The sequence below is a fragment of the Choloepus didactylus genome, chromosome 2 (assembly GCF_015220235.1).
Source record: "Choloepus didactylus isolate mChoDid1 chromosome 2, mChoDid1.pri, whole genome shotgun sequence".
In the NCBI taxonomy this organism is placed as follows: domain Eukaryota; kingdom Metazoa; phylum Chordata; class Mammalia; order Pilosa; family Megalonychidae; genus Choloepus; species Choloepus didactylus.
The window spans coordinates 129,206,573-129,228,422 of record NC_051308.1 but is presented as its reverse complement, the minus strand read 5'-3'; the positions used below and the strand labels follow the sequence as shown (position 1 = coordinate 129,228,422).

Below are 21,850 nucleotides of genomic sequence, written 5' to 3'. Positions count from 1 at the left end.
TTGTTAGTTGTTTTGGGCTTCCCCTGTTTACAGGAGTTTGTTTGTAACCTCCCTCTCCTGAGTGTTTGAAGGCAGCAAGTTTTGCCCCAGACTACCTGCCTCTACAGTTTATTATACTCTTTGTGTTGTCTCAAGCTGCTTTTGCCTGGAGGGTAAATTTGGGTGGGGAGGGCATGCTGGGGAGCATTTTCTCAAATGTCTTTCCCAGTCAAAACAAATCTAGAGACACATGAAGGGAGTGCTGACCAGTTCCAGAGTGCTCTGGGGAGGGGAACAGGAAGGTGCCAAGAGCCTCTTCCATGGGCCCCAAAGCTGAGCTTTCTTGGCCTGCCCAGCAAATGCAGCCCTTCAACTAACTGTCTCCCCAGCCTTGAGGAAGTACAAGTCTCCTCTGCCTTGGCCATTGCTCCAGATTTGTTGAAACAATGGCTGCCCTCAGAGCTGGGCCCTCGGGAATCCAAAGTCACTAATCAAAAGCTGTGGTTAGTGACAGGCCATGCCCAACCTGGTCTTGGGGAAGAGGATTTTTGTGTCCCTTTCTGTCACCAGGCAGCTACCCAGGTGCTGCACTGCACAACAGCCTACCCTGAGAGTAGGGGTTGGGCACAGTAGCTGCCACATGGAGAGAGCAACTTAACTGTTCTTTCTGTGATTTATTAGCCTCTTCCTCCTAATTTTCCCTGGATAGTGTACAGTATTCTTCTGGTCTCTGGATTTCCAAAATAGTGGTTTCAGACAGTTCCTATTTGTTTAATAGTTGTTCTGGTGGAAAAACTAAGTCTTCCCTATGCTCTCTACTCCATCATCTTCCCACAATCCTCCTGCAATTTATATTTTAAGTAGATAGAATGCTTGGAGTAAAATATACAATGATTTTAAGACCATATATCTTATTTCCATTTAAGCTTTGTTTCTCACAACAACCTTCTATATTACTGGGCTTCTTGTGTTATTTCTTGTAAAAATGTTTTCAATGTTTATTATATAGTCAAGAACTACCAATTATTTTGTAGTGTTCAGCAGGACATTTGAATGTTATGTAGGACATGGGACAATTCATTGTGTGATGGGCAATGAATGGCATCCCCCCCAACAATTTTTAAAAAGTAAAAATGCTTCCACGAATTTCAAAAGTATCCTCTGGAACTCAATATCACCTCTGCTGAAAACCCTACTTTAGATCTATAAAACCATGTCTGAAGAGATTGCTAGTCCATCCCATCATCATTAGGAGCAAAGGACAGTATGGTCATAGGTGGACAACTCCTAAAGTCATCCTAAAATCTAGTGAAGACAAAGGCAAAGATGGTTTTTTCTTGTGTCAGAGTGGAGGTGCTCATGAGCTGGCTGAATATTATCTTCAGCAATAACCTCTTGCATTGTCACCTACCAAGTACCAGGCACTGAATCATTTTAACCCTTAGTTGAGCCTCCCTATTAAGAGGAATTATTATTCCCAATTTGGAGATGGGGAATCTTGGGCACTTAGAAGTTAAAGTCCCCAAGATTTTAAACTTTAAAGCACTTCCGTGATTCCACTATACTCTTGAGGCTCCACCCAAGGCCTCTGGCTCTTTTCAAGACCTGTCTCCCCTCCTCTCCCCTAGAGGGATGGGGGAAATGGTGAAGGTGAAAGGCCAACCTGATAGGGAGACTTTAAGAAAAAGGAAAAATAACTCAGAGAGGGGCCTATCACGAATCTATCTATCCCCTTAACTGCTCATGCTCTGGGCGTTGCCAAGGGAGCCCACCGTAAACGCAATCACTGCAGCGGCTGCATCTTCCTGCTTCCTTGATCCTAGTAGCCGTGCTTTGGGCATTCTGAATCCCAGTGTCCCTCCTTCCACAGCAGCCCTTCAGTCCAACCCAGCAGCCCCTAAAGCCGCGTCTCCAGCAACTACTCTACCCGCATACCAACTGCAGGTTGATCTCGGTTCCTATCCCCCAAGTGCGAGTTCCCGCCCCAATTGTGCAGCTTGGGTCGCCAGACTTGCTGCGCAGGCGCAGTCTGAGCCCGCCCCCGCGGAGAGCGACCGCAGCTCGCGTGCGACTGGCTGTCCTAGGTTCCCTTGGCAACGCAGTACACAGTGCTGTCCCGAGCGGCTCGCGCTATGTGCTTCGGCAAGGCAGGTGAGGAGAGCTACCGTAGAGGACTCAGAGTAGAGAGTAGGAGGAAGAGGAAGACCAGCAGTAGGGAGGTTGGGAAAGGCCAAGGCGGGAGGAAATGCAGTTAGCCCCACTCCATGGAGCTCGGCCTGGGTTTTGTTAGCGCATTTGGGTCCAGTCCTCTGCTCCGCCACCCCCCACCCAACCCAGGCTTCCTACGCGCTCATAGAGAGCATGCCAATCTTCACATGGAGTTTCTTCTGTTTCTTGGTTTTCAGAGACGCTGGTTAACTGCTCTTTTGGAACATGTCAACAGAGGAAACTCTTTCCTCACCATTATCCCCGAAACTTATTGGGGAACAAGTTTCTACCTCTTAGGGGAGCTCCCCATAGAGGACCAGGATGTTACATAACAGAAGATGTGAGTATTCATCTCCTCTTAGGTGGATCTCAGTTCCAGGACTATCTACGGATACCCAGAAACACGTTACTGGATTTGTGATCTTCTGATCTTCAGGGTACTGACTTGAGAAGGTACCCTGGACTTGCACAACCAGCTGTTCCGGCCAAAGCCAGAAATTCAAGGACCATTGCCTCCCCCTTTCTGCCTCTACCAGACACAAGTGTTTGCCTCATATAGTCCCCCAAATAGTCCCCACCCCATGCCCGCCTCCTGGGAGCCAATGCCAATTACCCTCCCTTTAGTCCAACCCTGGACTGTTGATATACAGGTAGGTCAGTTTATGAATATAAATGACATAGAAATGTCATTTGCTCTACCTATCCAGCCCCATTCCTTTGCAAAGTTACCTGTGTTTCTCACGTAATCGTTTTTATGGTGCTGGTGTATTGGCCTCAAAGGAGTCAAGACAAGGAAGAAAGAGCAATTTCTTGCAAAGAAGGTTCAAATAGGAATATTCTAAGTTTTACTAACATTCTCTGTTCTTTTTCTTTCTTTTTTTGTTTTTATATGTACCACCCAAAGAGGTATGGCTTGGCATACAACCTCTCTAAGATCCCAACCAGTAGAAGAGGATATGCTTTTGGAGCCAGAACAGACGTGAGGTTTAAGTCAATCAACAAGGTTAGAAATGGCTGACTGTGCTTGAATTTTAGTGTGATGCAGGTTGCTACATGTATTTGTAATGGAGAGCAAAGGGCAGAGAGTGAGGAGGTTACCTAAAAAATTATGCCTTGAAATTCAAGAAAAGTGGGCATTTAGGCAAAAACTATTAAGGAAAAGAAACCTATCCAAAAATGCAGTAGCATTGCAACTGTGTGTCTCAGTGTCCTGGGGAGAGTGGAAAAGGATTCGTGGGAGAGAATAATCCCAACATAGGGCTTTAGTGCTGAGGTACCTGAAGTTAAAACACTAAAAGCTGTATTTATATAAATCAAAATGTCTTCTCAGTTAAAAAAACAAGTCCCAACTTTTCCACCCTTTTGTGAGAGTGAATTTCAGACCCAAAGGCCTTCATCAAGTCTAAAGGATCGTAATCTATTGTTGGACATTTTCTTCCTACTTCTAGCTTAAGGGGTAGAGGTGCAATAGCCCTGGCTCTACAAATCTGTGTAGGGTGGTAGGGTAGTATCTACATATAGTTTCCTTGGTTCTCTACCCACCCTGGATTTTTTTTTCCTACATCCTAAGCATTATGTATCTTAAGGTAGCCAAACCTTAACCTTATCTTGGTTTTCTGCCTACCGTAGGCCTATTTCTATAGCTTAAGGTGGCTGAAACATAGTTGATTCATTAACAGGAACAGGATAATTCTCTTTCTTCCACCTCAAAGGTTGTGTGTGTGTGTATGTGTGTGTGTTTATCCCCCTCTAATGTGATATATTAAACTTTTTCTTGGAAACAGGATGTTACACCTTACCCAGGCATGTACCAGGCAGCAAATCCTCCAGAGGAAAAACAAATACAATGTTTTGCTCCATTTAATGTCTTGATGCCTCGATTTAGGAAGTACCCAAAAGACACTTATTATCCTGGGTATGTCTCCCCTTTTCTGATGCACTTCTACAGAAAAAATAGAAAAAATACATAGAAGGGGCTACATTCAAACCATCCTGATTAAATAAGATACTGCCTTATCTTTAAAGATTTACCATCTTGCCTTATAGATCTCTGCCATTGTAGAATTGTGGCATCCTTATCTTTCATTCAATAAATATTTATTAATGTGCCAGGCTTTTTTGCAGGTAACAGAGATTTAGCAATAAACCCATCACACCCGATTCCTGATTTCCTGGAGCTTACATTCTAGAGTACAGTCAGCAAGAAACAAATAAGAAAATATCAATGGTAATAAGTGAAATGACCAGGTAATTTATTAGCCCAACTGGGACACTTCTGAGTGTTAAAAGGGGCTTTATTAATAATTATGCCAGGACAGTAGCCATAAGCTAGGACTGTCATAGGCAAACCAGGAAGTGTGGTGACCTGGGAATGTTTTATGAAGAAAATAAAACAGGATAAGATAATGATATGATAGAAACTGATGGGCTGGAGGCTACTTTAGTGAGGTCTGATCAAGAAAGCTCTCTTTGAGGAAATGACGTTTGATCAGAGATCTGAATGACAAGAAGGAACCAGCCCTAGGAAGATATGGGGGTAGAGCTTTCCAAGCAGAAGGACCAGCAAGTGCAAAGTCCCTGAGTTGGTGTTAGGAAGAAAAGAAAGAAGGCTAGTATGGCTAGAGTGATGTGAGCAAGGAGGAATGAGATCAGAGAAGGAAGCCCAGGTTAGATTAGGTAAGCCTTGTAGGCCAAGGAGATTACTGTAAGTGCTTTAGGAAGCCATTCATAATTCATGGGAAGCAGGGCAAAGCCTCAAGGTCTTCCTTTTGCTGATGAGAAATCCAAGGACCAGAGAGTGAATGTAACCTGTTCAAGATTGCATTAAGAAAGTGATAGTGTTGAGTCTTGATCCCCACATCCACTCTTAAGTATTATTTCCTGCACAGTAAATAGTCCACACCAAAAGATAGTTTTATGAACAAAAGCAATTTCAAAATTATCTCATTGTCAAGAAAATTTAACTGGTTCTGCTTTGCTGTCCCTAGAGGAACTTTTTATTGCTGATAGATTAAGCAGTCACTGCACTTTTACATCCAATTCCAAATCATGGACATTACCAATTCATCACTGTCCTGTATCTCTTTCATCACCAACCCACCACTTCTGGGATCTTCTGGTCTCTCAGCTAAGTATACTGAGTTGTTAAATTAGGGTCAATTTTACCCTAGCTGGATGTCAAGACTGGATAATCTTTAGCACCAGCACCTAATTGGAAACACTCTAACAGGCAGAGAAACCCCATGCTTTTCCAACATTAAAAAGCTAATAACTTTGTTGCCCCTTCCCAAGGGGTAAGTGTTCAGGGATAGCCATGATACTGATGGAGTCCATGTATGGTCTAACTCATTAGACGTGGTGTTTTGTATTTTTATTTCTAGCCCTGGCACATATAATCCAGAGATAAAACCACCTCGAAAAATCATTTGGCCAATGAAATTTGGATCTCCAGACTGGGCTCAGGTTCCACATCTACAGAAAAGAACCCTCAAAGCTGAGGTAATAATATTAGACATTTGTTGAACACTTTAGTTCTTTCTCATATATTGGAGGTTCTCAACAAGGAATCTGTGGGTGAAACTCCAGGAGTCCTTGATCCCCTGATATTATATGCACAATTGTGTGTATATAAATAAAGGGATCTTTTTTAACAGTACACAATTAAATTAGAAAAAAAAGTGTATATGACCTAACAAAGATCATATTTTCTTATTGGGTTCTCAAATAATCTTCTGTAGTAGGTACAGAAAAATTATGCCTATCCAACAGAGGAGGAAACTGAGGCTCAGATGGATTAAGTGACTTTGGCAGGTTGCACAGCTTGAATTCAGAGCTTGTGACTTCTAAACCAGTGCTCTTTCCAGCATACCACTTGAATATTAGATAATCAAGGAGTTAAAGTACATTTTGGTTAAGAGCATGGATTCTGGTGATGGGATGCCTGGGTCCAAATACTATCTCCAGTATTTACTTGTGTGATCTTGGACAAGTCCTTTAATTTTTTAAGCCTCAGTGTTCTCATCTATAAAATGCGTATATTGATAGACTTTATCTGATAAGATTGTGAAGATCAATTGAGATAATGTAGAAAAACATTTAACACAGTACCTGAGAACATAAAATGTTCAATCCATGTTAGATATCATAATTATTCAGAGGTGCTTTTTTTCCTAATGGAGCTTTGAGTTAATTCCACAAATATTTATTAAATGTCTAATGTATTAACAGCATTGTGGCAAGATCTCTGGTGACACTTTAAAATTAAATGTATAGTTCCTGTGTTCAAGAAGCTGACAAACTATTTGGAAAGAGAATTCATACAAAGAATTGTCACATGATTTCTAGTGTGATATAAACCAGAGTGAGATAATAAAGGGTTAATATATTTACAATGTTGAGAGAATCACTAAGGATAGATAACTGTGGGGTTGGGGCTCAGCTGGGCCTCACAGTGATAATGTGCAGTTCTGTTTTGCTAGGAGGACCAGAGGTGGACAGTTCTCATTAGAATATGGATCTAGACAGTTTTCTTTCATTGCAGCTGTCCACAGACAAAGACTTTAGGAAGCACCGGAATCGTGTGGCTTACTTAAGTCTGTATTACAACTGAGAGGTGGTGACTGCATTCATGTGCTCCCTCCTAACTGCAGAATCTCCAGGATCCAGGAGAGAGCTACCCTTCCCTTTACATTTCTGCGGCCCTCTTCCCTGCCAGCATGGGGCCCAGGGAGGGGCAAGGGGCTCACAACTGCTGTCTGAGAGCATAAAAAACAGCTGTGTTCTATCTTCCTGTGCTCTGTGGTATGTACATAGGTAGACGGGTCTGGAGGTTCTGGTTGGGTATTCCATGGGACAGCTTCCTTTCAGTGAAATCTTGCCCTCTAGCTCTGATACCCAGATACCAATTTTAAATATTCTGCCGCTGTCCCTGGCAAGAGGAGGCTGTTGGCTTATATCTATCAAGGATTTGATGGGATTTGGGCTTGCTTGGGCTTGTATCTTGCCTTGCTAGATACAGAGGATACGTAAAGGTAGGGTAAAACATTTAAGTTTTAAGAGGTCTTCCAAACTTCTGAGTTTCCCAGTGTGATGTGGGAAAGTCCTGATTTGGTTGCCTTTTCCAGATTGATGTAAAACTCATAGAACCAAAAACTTCCCCCTTTCCATTATATTAACTACATATATCTATTAAACATGTATTTATTGAGTTCCTAATACGTATCAATAGAGTGGTTAGCACTGGGGATATAGCAGTCATCAAAATAAACTCATCTACTGGCTCACTGGGTCTGTGTTCTAGTATGAGAAGGACTCCCTAAGGTGCTGGTGGCTTAGGCGTCCCTTCCCAATCTTAATGGCCCCCCTGAACCCTTGCAAATGAGTCTGGAGGTGAAAAGGTCAGAACTCAACCAGCCACATTCAAATCCTTATCCAGACACTCTGGCCTAATAGGTAGGCCCCTTTTCCTTCCAACATTAACTGAATTAACTCAAGTAGAGTTTCTTCAGGATGGGCACTAAGTGTAGTCTACCTTGTTTTGAATGAAAAGGTCATTTAGTGCTCACTTACACTTCTTAGTAATTACCAAAAAGGTGGCAAGTCTGCACCTGTCTGAATACCAAAAAGTGAGAAACAGCTAGTGGCTGCAGGAAAGCTCAATACTTTTCCATTGCTGGTTGATTTACAGGCATGTGTGGCTCTAGCCCACTGTAATCCCTAAGGCCAGCCAGTGGGAAGTGTGAGCTGGAAAAAGGGGCAGGAAGAGGGGAAACCTCTGGGCTTATGATGCTGAAGGACCTGATTCCTTAAGGGTCGATAATAGTGGCAAAATAAAAGTGGTGATGGATGAAAAAGTATTGGGAAATCAAATTGGAATATTAAGATAATGATAAGGGTACCTCAGACTAGAAACTTTGGGCAAATACTTAGGTTTCTTTTAATCTGATGTGCAGCCGGATCTCTGTTGTCTTGTCAAGAGGTGTTAATGATTTAAGAAGACTCGGGATTAATTCTTATCACCTCTCCTACATACCTCCTGCCCTTTGCTCCTTGGGTCCATAGTGTGTGTGTACACGCCCCCCTCCACCCCCACAGGCATGTGGTCTGTTTTTATTTTTTTTTTGTTTTCAGGGGGAAAGTGATAATTTATCATTCATTTATTTGTTTCTGACTCAGGGTCTGGTCCCCTTTTTTGGAGACAGAGATCACAATTGACTTTGACACTGATGTTTGGTACATATGCTCAAGCCTTTCCCCAGGGAGGAGAACTTTATTTTCTAAATTAATAATCTGGTTTGATAAAAATAAAAATTTTACTATGGTTTCAGTTAACCTTAAGGGTCTCTTAAAACACTAAATTGTATACACAAATACTTCAGAAAGAGTATAAATGAATACAAAAATATAAAATACTGTGCCATATTTATTTTACATGTGGATTTGGTTCAAGGGGTTAAAGTGTTTTTAGGTTTTACCAGAGCAAAACCTTATGATAATGCTATTTTAGTAGATTAGGATTACCCATGTGACAAATTGATATGATATATAGATTACATGCACTATTGGGGAAAGTAGTTTGACATGTAGGACAAGAGAATCTGGGGCAAAGATGTTACCACACTTTTCATTTAAGGCCAATTGCAACACTTGCAGTTCTGGTCAAAGACCAGACCCTGGGCACACTGAAGGTGGAAGGACCTGCCTCCCGCACACTGGTAGAATTCAGTCTTGTCTTCAGGATCACCATAGATGCCATCTGCTTTACCAGTACAGAAACCTCCATCTTCTCCATTGCTGCCCCCATCACCACCGCCTTCTCCACCGCTGCCACCACCTCCACCATTGGTAGCACAGAAGCCACTTCTTGGTATCACAGGTTGGTTATACCAGGTAGTGGTGGCTGGTGGGATACATTCTAAAAGAGCAAACGAGCATTTCAGAGCACTTATCATAAACTGTTTTCATAAGTAGAAGTAGTAGCCTATAGACTTTCCCCTATCGAGTTCTGTTCTCAAAGAATTTGTGCCCTGTGAGGGTTCTGAGTTGTAGTTGGGAAGAATGCTACAAGGAGGCAAATGCTCAAAGCAGGGGTGGGGGGGGGGGGGCAGAGGGGGAACAGGTCACTGGAACCCCCTAGTAGGATGTTGTACAGGTTTGGATATATTATGTACCCCAGAAAAGCCATATTCTTTAATGCAGTCTTCTGGGGGCAGACTGATTAGTCTGTTGATTAGGGTAGAATCTCTGATTGAATTATTTCTGTGGAGGTGTGGACCCTGCCTATTCAGGGTGGGTCTTGATTAGTTCATTGGACTACTTAAGAGAGCTCTGGAGCCAGAGCTGACAGAGATGCTTGGAGATGCTTGGAGATGCAGAAGGAAGGACATTTGGAGATGTTAAGCTAAGACATGTAGCCCAGAGTTTGCCCCAGACAAGCTAAGAGAGGACCCCCAGATGGTGAGAGAGAAACACCCCAGGAAAACCAAGCAGAGTGCTCAGAGAAGCTAAGAGAGACAGAAGCCCAGAGACATTTTGGAGAAAGCCATTTTGAAACACAACGCAGGAGCAAAGGACCAGCAGACGCCAGCCACATGCCTTCCTAGCTGACAGAGGTGTTCCAGATACCATCAGCCGTTCTTCAGTGAAGATAACATCTTTTAGATGCCTTAGTCTGGACACTTCAATGGCCTTAGAACTGTAACTTTGTAACCTAATAAACCCCCTTTATAAAAGCCAATCCATTTCTGATGTTTTGCATAACAGTAGCATTAGCAAATTGGAACAGACTTGAACCCTGGGGTTCCGTTCTTGTTCTACTCCAGGGGAAATGGACCCAATTTACACTGATAATCCTTTTATTTGGAAGCCTAATTAATTAATATTTGCTTTTTGCCTTTTGTAGAGGAGATAGATCTATTCATATTTCTGCCAGAAGTAATACATTTGAGTTTTTGTCATCTTGTTAAACCTTTCTTTCATAAGGAATATACTTGGATTTTGTCATCTTGATATGCTTTGCTTCTTGTATTTTATTTCTACTTGTTTTCTTCCAGCTGTTTTCATCTTTTTTCTCTCTCTAGTGATTCAGAAGTTTCATATTTCATCTTACTCTACTAATAGAATGCTTTTGGTCACTACAATTTACTCCCTCTTACTAGCTGTTTGATTTGAGCAAGTCATTTTTTATAACCATGTCTTACAGATTTTTGCAGTTCTAAAAATCAATGAATCTATGAATTTCTTGAATTTCCTTAGGAGAGAGACATTTATATCCTCCACTCCCCCCCCCCGCCCCCCACCATTACTAGCTTTCCCTCGGGAATTCTTAACCTAAGGAACTTATAAGGCCACTGGAAGAGCAGAAGATTCTTCATAGTGTTGACTCATTGACCAAGGTGAGCCCCTGTCCCTGCCCTTCTTCACAACCTCCCTCCAACCCCCACCCCCCAGCACCCAGGTCACAAATCCTGTGCATCTAAGGTGTTAAGGGAGGTGACTAAGCTGGCTTAATTATTTCTTAGTTAGAATACCAGGTAACTCAGGAAGAAGGAAATGGTCTTGCTTTGAAATAAATGCCCATACATATACCAGACCAACTTTCAGGATATTGAATTCTTCTCTAATAGCCCAAATTTTCCTGAGCAGCAAGGCCCACCTCTAGCCCATAAGGTATATTCAAAACCTTATGCATGATAGCTACTGAAGTTAGCACTGGCCCCTTGACTGAAAACCAGATTTATAAAAAGCCATTTTCGGTAACTGTCCTTTTTCTCAGGTGTTGAGATCCTTGAAGTTCCATGGCTATCTCCATGTACTCTGGCCCCTCTGCTTTTACCATTCTTTGCAGTTTGACCTCATGCTGTTTAGAACAATGTGTTAAACAATGTGCAAAATACCTGAGGACAGGCCAAGGAGTGACTTTAGTTTGCTTATGAGTGGGTGTTTGCCCTCGTTGCAGAAGGAACCTGAGAAGTCATCCAGGTCAATGGCCCAAACCATAGCCCCACCAAAGTTGTTCTCCTTGAGAAAGTCGACCTGTGGATAAAAAGAGTGCTTGTACTCTTGTGCTTGACAAGCCAATAGTTGAATGTAGGGTGGTGGTAGTATTAGGGAGAGAACTACAGTTAGGTGTGGACTCTACTAGTTCATTATTTATTATTATTAAAGGATTTGTATTGTGTGGATTCAAGACATATGATTGACTAACTCAGCTCAATTTTTTTTCCTTCTCCCAGTTGATAAACTCTTAGGTAGTAATAATAAAGAAAGCAAATATTTATTTAATAGTAGTATTCCAGGCTAAGCTGTTTCTACCTCACTTAACCTTCACAAGAACTACAAGATCACATTTATAGATTCGTCAGAACTCATCTGGACCCAGACTGGGGATTTAGAACCAGTTAGACCTCACTCTAGAACCTGAGCTCTTAACCACTATGCCATGCAGCCATTTCCCTTATCCTTTCCTATGCTTCTTTCTCTTCCTGTAAAGATGAACTGACCGAGTGGTGTAGTGGGAAGAACCTAGGCTCTGAAGCTTGGTTCAGTTCTTGCCTTCACCATTTTCCAGCTACATGACCTTGAACTAGGCACAGCATCTGTGATCCTCAGCTCACACATCTGTAACAATAGAGACACTTTCCCACTTCACTGGATTATGTAAGATAATGGTTGTAAATCATTTGAGTACAAATGTAAGGAGTTATTTTTATTATTATCATTGAGGTCAGCGGTCTCAGGCAAATCTTATAACCATTCCCATGGATTAGTAGAGATTCATACTGGATAAAAACGGAATAAATTTTGATCAGATTAGCATATTCTAATATATATCAGTGTACTCAAGCATATATCGTACATTGTATTATTAAATATCAAATTATATTTAGTCATATTGTTTTCCCTGTCTCGGGGGAAAAGGTAAGTCAAAATTCATATTTAAAACCTTGAAACCAGCAGTCTTAGTATAATGGAATCCTGATGAACTTAGGATTCAAAGCCAGAATTATAACTTTTTTAGCAATGTTCATACCTTATATCCATAGCTTTCAATGTTGTCATAGCCAATCCATTCACTGCTTTTGTAAGCATATGGGACTTTTTGGTCTTCAATCCAGGCACTTGTGGCTCCATTTAAGAATGTGCAGATCTATGGCAGAAAGGAAGAAGGCAGTGTTGAGCACATCCCAGATCTATGTCATGTCTTGGAAGGGAAAGGCTTTTAACAGGAGGAAAAATAGGAAAAACTGGGAGAAGGATGGAAAGGCAGATACTATGAAAATTATATTAATCACACATACTTCTCTAGAAAATGAAATTGTCTCACAACATGAATACACAAGTTTCTACATAAATCAGGCTACAAACAACTGGGGTTCTAACTAATTCTGTACCCAGACGTTATTTGAGAAACAGTAAGCATTGCCCCATTGGGCTGTGGGAGTTCTTCCCTCTCAGGTCTTTGGCAAACTGCGTGAATCATTCACTTATCAGTCGCAGAATCCTGCTCAGCACAATATTTGAGTCACCACAATCAATTCAAGTTGGAAGGGAGAAGAAATTCTTGGTCATCCTTGGGCTGGTCCATTTACCTCTTTCTCCAGCTATTTCAGTATTGCTTTGGGGTTGTAGAAAAGATGGCACTATACACTTCAAAACCAGGAAAAGGGGATTCAGGTTGAATTTTTTAACATGAAAACTTCCACAGCCCTCAACTTGCCTTTTTGCAAGCTTTTGCTCATAGTTATAAGAAGCCAGGGTGTAGGGACTCAGGGGAAGAAAGAGTTGCTAGTGACTTGGAGAGCAAAACAGTTTTCCCCAGGGCATTTTTGAGCCTAAACTAGCCATGTGGATTACCTCGTAGTAAGCCCAGAAGCCAGCCTCACGCGTGTAAGGACCAGATGACCCTGCTCCAGAGACTGGGGCACAGACTGAGGTGTCAGAGCTGCTGAGCCGGAAGGTCCTTCCATAGGTGGGGAATCCCATGATGAGCTTCTCTGTAGGGACCCCATTGTCTCTCCAGTACTTCATGGCATATTCCTGAAGAAGGAAACACAGACACTGTTTCCTCACTGGTATTTGTCACATTTGATTGACAAACTCTAATTTTTCTCCAAAGAGAAAATCTTAATATACAGTCAGACTCTCCAAACTCTTCCACTATCTCCCCTTTGCATATGACTTGAGGCCTTTCTTTCTTACACAGTTGAAATAACGGAAGTCGCCTTGATCCTTGGATCCTACGTGCAAGGGACTGTTGTGCCCTGTACATGTGTCCCAGCCACCATGGAAGTCATAGGTCATCACACTGATGAAGTCCAGGAGCCTGGAACAAGAAAATTTGAGTCAACAGGGTGCTGGTGTCATTTTCATATAGACAGTTTAAGAGTGAGAAATGGTAGCAGTGGGAAACCCATTACGTCAAGTGGATATATGCCCCCACCAATGGTGCATTCCATGAAGCAGGTTATCTCCTATGGCCCCCATGGGGCTAGACAGGAAGTCTCCTTATCTCCTTCACAAAAACAGGGTAAACCCAAAGCAGAAGTTAGGAAACGTGGGTTATTAAAGCTTGTGTCTCTAGGGCCATGGGAATCACAGGTGAATGCTCTCCTATTGCTTTGCCAATAGTAGCTTTCTTGATTTTACAGTCTTTGTCAAAAGAAACTGTTAGTAAGAATTGCTATTACAAGGATTTTCCATGGTCTTCTACCCTGTCCCTCTTCTTCCCAAAGCCTGCTCAACCATAGTAACAACTTAAAGAGGCCACCACCTTATCCCAGAGCCACTAAGTCTTCAAATCTCTTTGGCAATTGAAGATACCAACTTTATCAACTCCATATGTTTACATAACCACTGGTGGTGATGCACCACCAAAAAGTTTAGGAATTTCTGCTCTAGGATTTGGGGGCCTTGAGAGACCCAACATACTCACTTTCCAATCTCTGCAATTTCATATCCTGCATCAATGGTCCCTTTGCCAGCAGATACAGCTGCTGTTATAAGCAGCCGGGAGTTTCCTGTTTCTTTAGCCTCTTCTTCAAAAGCCTGTAACATTTCCTGTAGAAAAAAGAGAGGGTGCATTCATAGTGGCCATCTTCATTATCTGTTTCCTATAGTAGATACCTCTTAGGCAGGTTTCAAGCTCATAGCAATTTCTCCTTTTCTAGAAATAGCCCCTGATATACAGGAATGGGTCCTGTTCAAGTATAACAGAACAAAGAGTAAGAGTGACTAGTAGCCATTGAATCCAAGTCAAATTTAATGCCATTTCCAGAGAAAAGGGCCAGGAACTCTAGTGGCAGAGGTTCTAGATGCTGCCTTGCCTACTCTCACTTCACCCTCCCTTTTGAAGCCCTAGCCTTTTTGGATTTCATGTGTAGCTGTACTGAGCTCTTTCCTGACTCTTGGCCTTTGTAATACTATTAGTACTTCCTTAGAACACTTTTCTCCATACTTTGCATGGCTGGCTCTTTTCTATTTTTTATACCATGGCTTAAATGTCACTTTCTCCAAGAAAACTTCCCTGGCCATCTTATTTGTTTCCATCATAGCTGTTATTGCCATTTACAATTATATGATGCTTTTTTGTGGGGGAGAGGGGGATTGTCCTCCACTATGCTGTAAGTCCCACAAGAACAGGGACCATGTTTTTTTGTCCACTGCTCTTCTACAGTGTGAAGTATAATGCCTGGATCAGAGTAGGGTCCTCAATAAATATTTAATGAATGAATGAATGATATAATGAATGATCTCTTGTTCCCAGTCAAAGCACACAGATACCTGGGTCCTTCCAATAAATTCTCTTAGGGCTTTTCTAGCTGAAGAGAGGCTATTTCTGTTGCTTGCAACCCCTGAACACCTTTACCAGTATTTTCTCTAAGGGTAGCACCCTTTGCTATATCCCAAGCAAATGCAGCTCAAGAAAAAGCCCCTAAAGCATCAGCTTCTCTACAAGATGACACAGGGTTAGTGCTCCATTCCCACCTTAATCAGGATGGTAAATCGCTGCTTATCCTCAGGTGGGCTTCCCCGGGAGCCTGGGTATTCGATGTCCAAGTCAATGCCATCAAATCCATGTTGACGAAGGAATTCAATGACAGAACAGATAAAGGTCTTGCGGTTGGCAGCTGTGGCAACCATGGTGGTGAATCTAGGCAGACAGCTTATCTGTAGTAACATCAGCAGATCCCAGGAATCCTCCCCACATCATCTCTGATTCCAATTTTTATTATGCATTTCCTAATAGCTCCTGCCGAATTTTCAGTAAAGATAAAGGAACTCAAAAATGTTATGTTAATCAATGGCAAGTGTTTTTATAATTAAAAAAAAAAACTTCAATTTACCTTATTTACAAAAAATCTTTTCCTTGGAAGTTGGACCTAAGTAAAAAATTATTCAATTGAACAGTATTTTTCTGTTTACAGCATGAAAGTTACGTGTACGTTTTCTTTATTAGTGGGATCTTTCAGAGGACAGTAGTTTAGATGCCATATTTCTTTGATTCTAAGATGTTCACTTTTTATATTTACTGTTTCCAAAATGAAGATGTGACTTACAATCTGTACATACACTTAAAAAAGTGCTTGCGATCCCCCTAACGAATATACTATTAAATTTATCCTTTTTGGATGGATTGTATGGTGTGTAAATAAAACATTTTTTAAAAGATTATGCTGATGCCTATATTCAAAGATGCCTTACATTATAGCAAATTTAGTTCCTCTGCCATAGTCAAGTATTTTACATTCTAGAAACATATCTTTAAACACTCTAAGTTTGTTCCTAATTAAAGTAAACCTGAAATGAATCCTTTTTAAAATGGGGAGAATTGTGTAAAGATGTTAGAGTAGGAAGATCCAGGAATTAGTGCCTCTAACAGAAAAACTATTAAACAGGCAGGAACTGTCTGTATCAATTATTTCAAAACTTCAGAGTCCAGCAGAACATATACAGCATCCAGGAAAGAGCACGTGGAAGGGGCTGGCAAATTACAGTAAATATCAGTAAATTCTCTCCATGTGGCAGTTACCAGCACCTATCCCCCACTCTCATGGCATCCAAAAAGGACATAAAAACCACTTCCCCAAGATCTGGGGGAAAAGGGTTGTGGGCCCATTGCTGGTTGCTGCTTTTGATTAACCACTTCTAATCACTGGGTGCCTAGCCCTGAGGGCAGCCATTGTTCCACCCATCCTGGACAAAGGTGGTGAAGCAGACCTAAAGATGGTTCACTTCCTCAGAGCTGCAGGGGACAGTTGAAGGGCTGCATTAGCTGGTCAGGGGCTGAATCAAGAAAGCACAGCTTTGAGGAGCTGAGGAAGAAGCTCCTGGGGCCCTTCCTAGTCCCTTCATCATCCTGTCCCCAAAGTAGTTTGAAGCCAGGAGCTCCCTTTGTAGGTCCCTGGCCTTGTTCTGGCTGGGAAAGAATGACTTGGGAAACTGCACTCCAGCATGCTCCACATCTCTCAGAATGTGTCCTCCAGGCAAAAGCAACTTGAGACAATGAAAGCAGGGTAAGAAATGATTGAGATGGATGGCCTGGGGCAAAGGCTTATCTGCTTTAAATTCTACAGTGGAAGACCTTGGAGAGGAAGCAGATCTGTCTGCTAGGAGGTAGAGAGGGCACTTAAACTCCTATAAACAGTGGAACTCCTAAGGCCACTAGCAAGTAAAAGCCCAGGACAAGACACAGACCCAAAAAAAACAGGATCCTGAACTTTGCATTTATCTTGGGCTGACATTCCTGAAAGGAGGGCTGAACCCTGGCAGAGAGCCACAGCCAACACAAAGCCAATTTGCAAAGACATTGAAAGGTGTTTTTTGCTTAGATTTGTTTTTTTAACTCCTGATACTCAATGAAACCTCTGTCAAATGGTTACAAACTCAAGAAACAAACATCTCAGGGAATAAATCTGAGAGCTAACATTTAAAATATTAAAATGTTTACTCTGCAACAAAAGATTACAAGACAAGCAAAGAAACAGGAAATAATGGTCTGTCCAAATGAAGAGGATAAAAATCCAGAAAACATCAACAAAGAAGACCAGACTGTGAAGACACTGAACAAAGACTTTTAAAAAATGATCTTAAGTATGCTCAAGGAGATGAAGGAAGATACACAGAAAAAACTAAAGGATATCTAAAAAACAGTCAATATGGTCATGAAGATGAAGGAAAATACAAAGAAAGCTCTAAAGGATATTAGGAAAATAATGAATGCACAATATGAGACTCTTAATAAAGAAAAAGTTTAAAAAGGAAACAAACAACTGAAGTCGAAGACCACAATAACTGAAATGAAAAATGCCCAGGAAGGTTTCAATAGCAGATTGGAGCTGATAGAAGATAGAATCAGTGAACTCGAAGACAAGACCATTGAAATGAGTAAGGCCGAGAAGCAGAAAGAAAAAATAATTATAAAAATCAAAAAAAGCCTGAGAGACCTCTGGGACACTAACTAGCATACTAATATATACATTATGGGGTTCCCAGAAGGAGAAGAAAGAGAGAAAGGAGTAGAAGAATACTCAAAGAAATAATGACAGAAAAGTTCCCAAAAGTTTTAGCGAAAGATGTGACTATGTGCATCCAAGAAGCCAAGAGAACACCAAACAGGATAAACATGAAAAAAATACACTCTGTCACATACTGATCAAACTATTGAATGCAAAGGACAGGAGAGAGTTCTGAAAGCTGTAAGAAAAAAAGCAATGTATCATGTACAAGGGAGTCCCAATTAGCTTAAGTATTAATTTCTCATTAGAACTGTGGAAGCAAGAGGCAGTGGGTTGAAATACTTAAAGTACTGAAAGAAAATAATTGCCAACCATGAATTTTGTATCCAGCGAGACTTTCTGAGGGCAACACCCTTTGCTATATTCCCAAGAAATGCATCTCAAGGTGACACAAGGTTAGTGCTCCATTCCCACCTTAATTTGAATGATAAATCACTGCTTGTCTTCATGTGGGCTCCCCCAGGAGCCTGGGTATTTGATGTTCAGGTCAATGCCATCAAATCCAAGGGATAGGGTGGGGGTAGGGACTAGAGAGTTAAGACTTAACGTGTGCAGAGTTTCTATTTGGGACAATGGAAAAGTTTTGATAATGGATGGTGGTGATGGTAGCACAATATTGTGAATGTAATTAACAACACTGAATTAAATATTTGAATGTGTTTAAAAGGGGAGATTTTAGGTTGTATATATGTTACTAGAATAAGAAATTATTTTTGAAAGTCCATGGAACTGCACAATACAGTGAACCCTAAGTTAAACCGTGGGCTATAGTTAATAGAACAATTATTAAAATGTGCTCTCATAAAATAGCAAATGTACCACACTAATGCAAGGTGTTTATAATAAGTTGGTATATGGGAACCCTGTATTTTATGTATGATTTTTCTGTTAAACCAAAACTTCTCTAATAAAAGAAGAAAAAGAAAAGAAAAGGATCACATCCTCTCTAATTTATCTATTTTTTAATTTCAAGTATTTAACATCTAGTAAATGTATTGTTTTTTCTTAAGTGGGGGTTAACTTACTAAAAAAAAAACAGTGTAGTTTTAAAAGGAAAAAAAATTTAAATGCTCTTTGGAGTTTTTTAGGATTAACCTGCAAAAATTTTCTAGTAGATTATTTAAATAAATGAGTTGTGAGCAAGATGAGAAAAAGCTATATTGGTAGTGTGGAGAAGGCCCTTCAGGCAGAGGAAATACAGGTCAAATGCCCTAGGTGAGAATTAACTTGTTACCTATTGGGAAATTGCCAAGTTTACTTAACTCTTCCTGTGAGATTTTAAAAGCTCAATTGCAACCTGGTCTAACGTTGCACCATTCCTGAGGGCTACCTCTGAGGACTAGGGCAGGGCAAGAGGAGGGGGGCAATTTACTTATTATATCAAACAATTCTGTGCTGTCTGGTTTTTAAAATAATTATGGGAAGATATTGTTTTCATAGTTGAAAAAGTAACTTACCACTGACTTGGTGAACTGTTTTACATACAAGTCAAGTCTAAGTTCACCATCTCCTTTTTTCCAGTCTAAATGCCCTTGAGACCACCCGTCTTTTCTTACTGTTTCCAAGCAACAAAGCCTGTGATCCAGCCCATGGCTTCCATTGGGCTGAAGCTCTTCTCCATCACCAATCCACATCTCTACCACTCACTGTTTTCTATGTTCTTTTGAGTTATTTGACCACCTACTCTTTCTATACCATTGCTCCTTTTCTTTATCTTCTTTAGTCAGCCCTTCCTGTCTGCAGACATCAGAGTCCCCTTCTCAGGTTCCAGCCTCCTTCTCCTCTCAAATATCCATTTTCACCTCCTGGCATCATGACTTCCCACTCCAGCCTCAGGAACACTCTCTCTTGCCTCCACCCTATTCCCCAAGCCGTGGGAAGGATCTTACTTCTGAGTGCCAAAATTCCAGCCACCAATGGCCAACAGATTGACTAGATCTCCATTGCTGTAGAAAGAAAGAGGCACATTTAAGGGAGATCTCCATGAGTGTACAGGATACAGACATTGTAGAAAGAAATTCCTCTCCCCTTCAGTCCCAACTTTCTGGGGAAGAGGCAGCTTCCAATTACAATCTCTAAAGTCCCCATGGCAATCCACCCATGTTTGTGTTTACATCATACTTTACCATGTGTCAGAATTCTGCATATTCTTTTCAGAAAGAAACTCTCTGCAAAGAATTCTGCCTCTAAGAATCTTATGATATTTGACAGTGAATTGGAGACTGAATTTGGACTTTCCATTATCCCACCCTGTCTCCCACTCACTGTGGATTCAATTCCTACTGACCGTGCTTTCAGGGCTCGGAACTGAGGATACAGGACATCAATATCATTCCATTCGTAGGGAGCAATCTTGTTGTCGTTCATGGTGGCAAAGGCATATATCAGGTGTGTGCACAGACATGGGTCCACATCCTTGGGGAAGAACTTGGCTGGTTCTGGTCGGTACTGAGACCAGTTGGTAAAGTAGCACACTAGCTTATAGGCTGAGCCTGAGAGGAGAAAGCGGCAGTCACTGTGGCTATGGCTCCACTGCCTGTCTGTCTCATTTGCCAATGAACTCTCCAAGGGGAAGGGTTACCCAAGAGCATGGCATAATCCTGGTTCATGCTGCCACTCTCCTTTCCTGTGCCTACGGAAGACCTTGCCAAACAGTCACGACACTAAGTTCAATACAATCTGAGCAAGACCTAAGCATCTTTCATGATCCAGAAAGCTATAAAAATTGATCAGGGTCAACATATAAAATAAAATCAGTAACCTATCACTGATATGCTCAGCGTAATTATGCTCCTTGTCTTCCAGACTGTTCAAGTTTATTATCAACAAAATAGCTACTTTTTTTAAATGGCATATGGTATGACTGATGCTTCATTTAGAGGCATGTATTATTTTGCCTAAATTTAATTCTCATTACAATCCTGTGAGGGAATCATTATTATCCCTATTTTTAACTGAGGCTCAGAAAAACTGACTTGCTCAGAGCAAGGTTAGGATTGATACCAATTCATCTGTTCTCCAAATATTTATGATGCATCTGCTATTTCCAGGCAATCCTACTCCAAAACTCATGTTCTTCCTCTAACCTCTGTTGGGTCCCCCTATCTGGGCCTTAGTCATGTCTCATATCCATAGCCCAGTGCTCAAGAATTAGAAAATATGTGAGGACATTTGAAGGGGAAAAAAAGATAAAGCAAAGTATAGGCTACTTGGTAATAGAGACTGCACCACACTTGGCGTTAGGACATAGCTATAAGTCTTGACCCTGAGTAGTAATGAGGGACAGGTCCATCCCCTCTGTGCTTTGGTTTTCTCATCTATAAAGTAAGGTGTTTGGAACTGTGTCCCCTCTGACATTCTGAGACCTGGCAAAAAGGATGAGACCTTGGGGTTCTAGTCCTGACTTCATCATGGAGGGAGGAGGAAAGGCAGAGTTGGATGAAATGAGAGAAGGAAGAGTAACTATTAAGATTATAGTATAGACAGGAGGTTGTTATTCCTTACCTAGTTGCACCTGCAGCAGAACAGCCAAGGCTGAAATGAAAAATACAGGAAGTCTTCAGATGGCTTCCCAGTTAAGACCTAATGCTACCCAAGAGAAATTCAGAGTTTCAGGAGCCCAAGGGAACTTTGGACTTGAGCTTTGCAGAGATTCAGGAGCCCATTTCATCATTTCCAGGCTGGAGCACAAGTCTGGAGGCATGAGGAGGGACCCCATGTAGAAACCCTACTGAAACAGATGTCTGTCCTCCCTTCCCATTCCCAAAGATACCCCACAACCTGTGGTAGGGAAGAAGGGCAAAAATGGTGGGATACTCACAGGCCCAGAGCAGCATCCTCCCCATCGTGCCTCCACACCAGCCACCAAATTCAGACTCTCGACCCAGCCCTATATAAGGAAGAAACACCTTTCATCAGTGTGGGCGCAGCACAGCTGCCAACCCATGACCACAGTTACACAAGGCATACGTGCCCATCTCCAGATTCATGAGTCAGCACCCTCCCCACTAAGGGAAAGAACCCAGAAAAGCCCCATCATCAGCCCAGTCCTGGCCACCAATGGCAGAGCTACATGCAACTGGATGACTCAGCACTGAGACCTAGTTCCTTTCCCCTGGGGATATAGAAGTCCATGGAGAAAAAGAAGG

The 21,850-nt window shown here is 41.6% G+C and overlaps 2 protein-coding genes across 2 annotated transcripts; one reads left to right on the top strand and one right to left on the bottom strand.

Annotated features, from left to right (window-relative positions):
- The first annotated feature begins 2,073 nt into the window (after positions 1-2,073).
- PIFO (primary cilia formation) lies at positions 2,074-9,292 on the top strand. The gene is made up of 6 exons (XM_037826390.1): positions 2,074-2,130; positions 2,385-2,527; positions 3,092-3,190; positions 3,972-4,102; positions 5,568-5,685; positions 6,728-9,292. The coding sequence occupies exons 1-6, from the start codon at positions 2,112-2,114 to the stop codon at positions 6,794-6,796; spliced, it is 579 nt and encodes a 192-aa protein (XP_037682318.1). The 5' UTR covers positions 2,074-2,111; the 3' UTR covers positions 6,797-9,292.
- Positions 8,591-21,628, bottom strand: LOC119526883 (acidic mammalian chitinase-like). Its single transcript, XM_037826389.1, has 11 exons — positions 21,523-21,628; positions 21,207-21,236; positions 19,990-20,194; positions 19,592-19,648; positions 15,172-15,337; positions 14,120-14,244; positions 13,387-13,510; positions 13,042-13,224; positions 12,218-12,334; positions 11,082-11,220; positions 8,591-9,100 (listed from the first exon to the last, which is right to left on the bottom strand). Exons 1-11 carry the CDS (start codon positions 21,545-21,547, stop codon positions 8,814-8,816), a joined length of 1,458 nt encoding a protein of 485 aa, XP_037682317.1. The 5' UTR covers positions 21,548-21,628; the 3' UTR covers positions 8,591-8,813.
- Positions 21,629-21,850: the final 222 nt, after the last annotated feature.

Coding starts and splice junctions, on each gene's coding strand:
- PIFO (XM_037826390.1), top strand. Junction 4,103..5,567: donor AAAGACACTTATTATCCTGG/GTATGTCTCCCC, acceptor TTTTATTTCTAG/CCCTGGCACATATAATCCAG. Junction 5,686..6,727: donor AAAGAACCCTCAAAGCTGAG/GTAATAATATTA, acceptor CTTTCATTGCAG/CTGTCCACAGACAAAGACTT.
- LOC119526883 (XM_037826389.1), bottom strand. CDS start 21,547: ATGGGGAGGATGCTGCTCTGGGCCT. Junction 14,245..15,171: donor GATTTACCATCCTGATTAAG/GTGGGAATGGAG, acceptor TTTTTTCTACAG/GAAATGTTACAGGCTTTTGA. Junction 12,335..13,041: donor GCTTCTGGGCTTACTACGAG/GTAATCCACATG, acceptor TTTCTGCCATAG/ATCTGCACATTCTTAAATGG.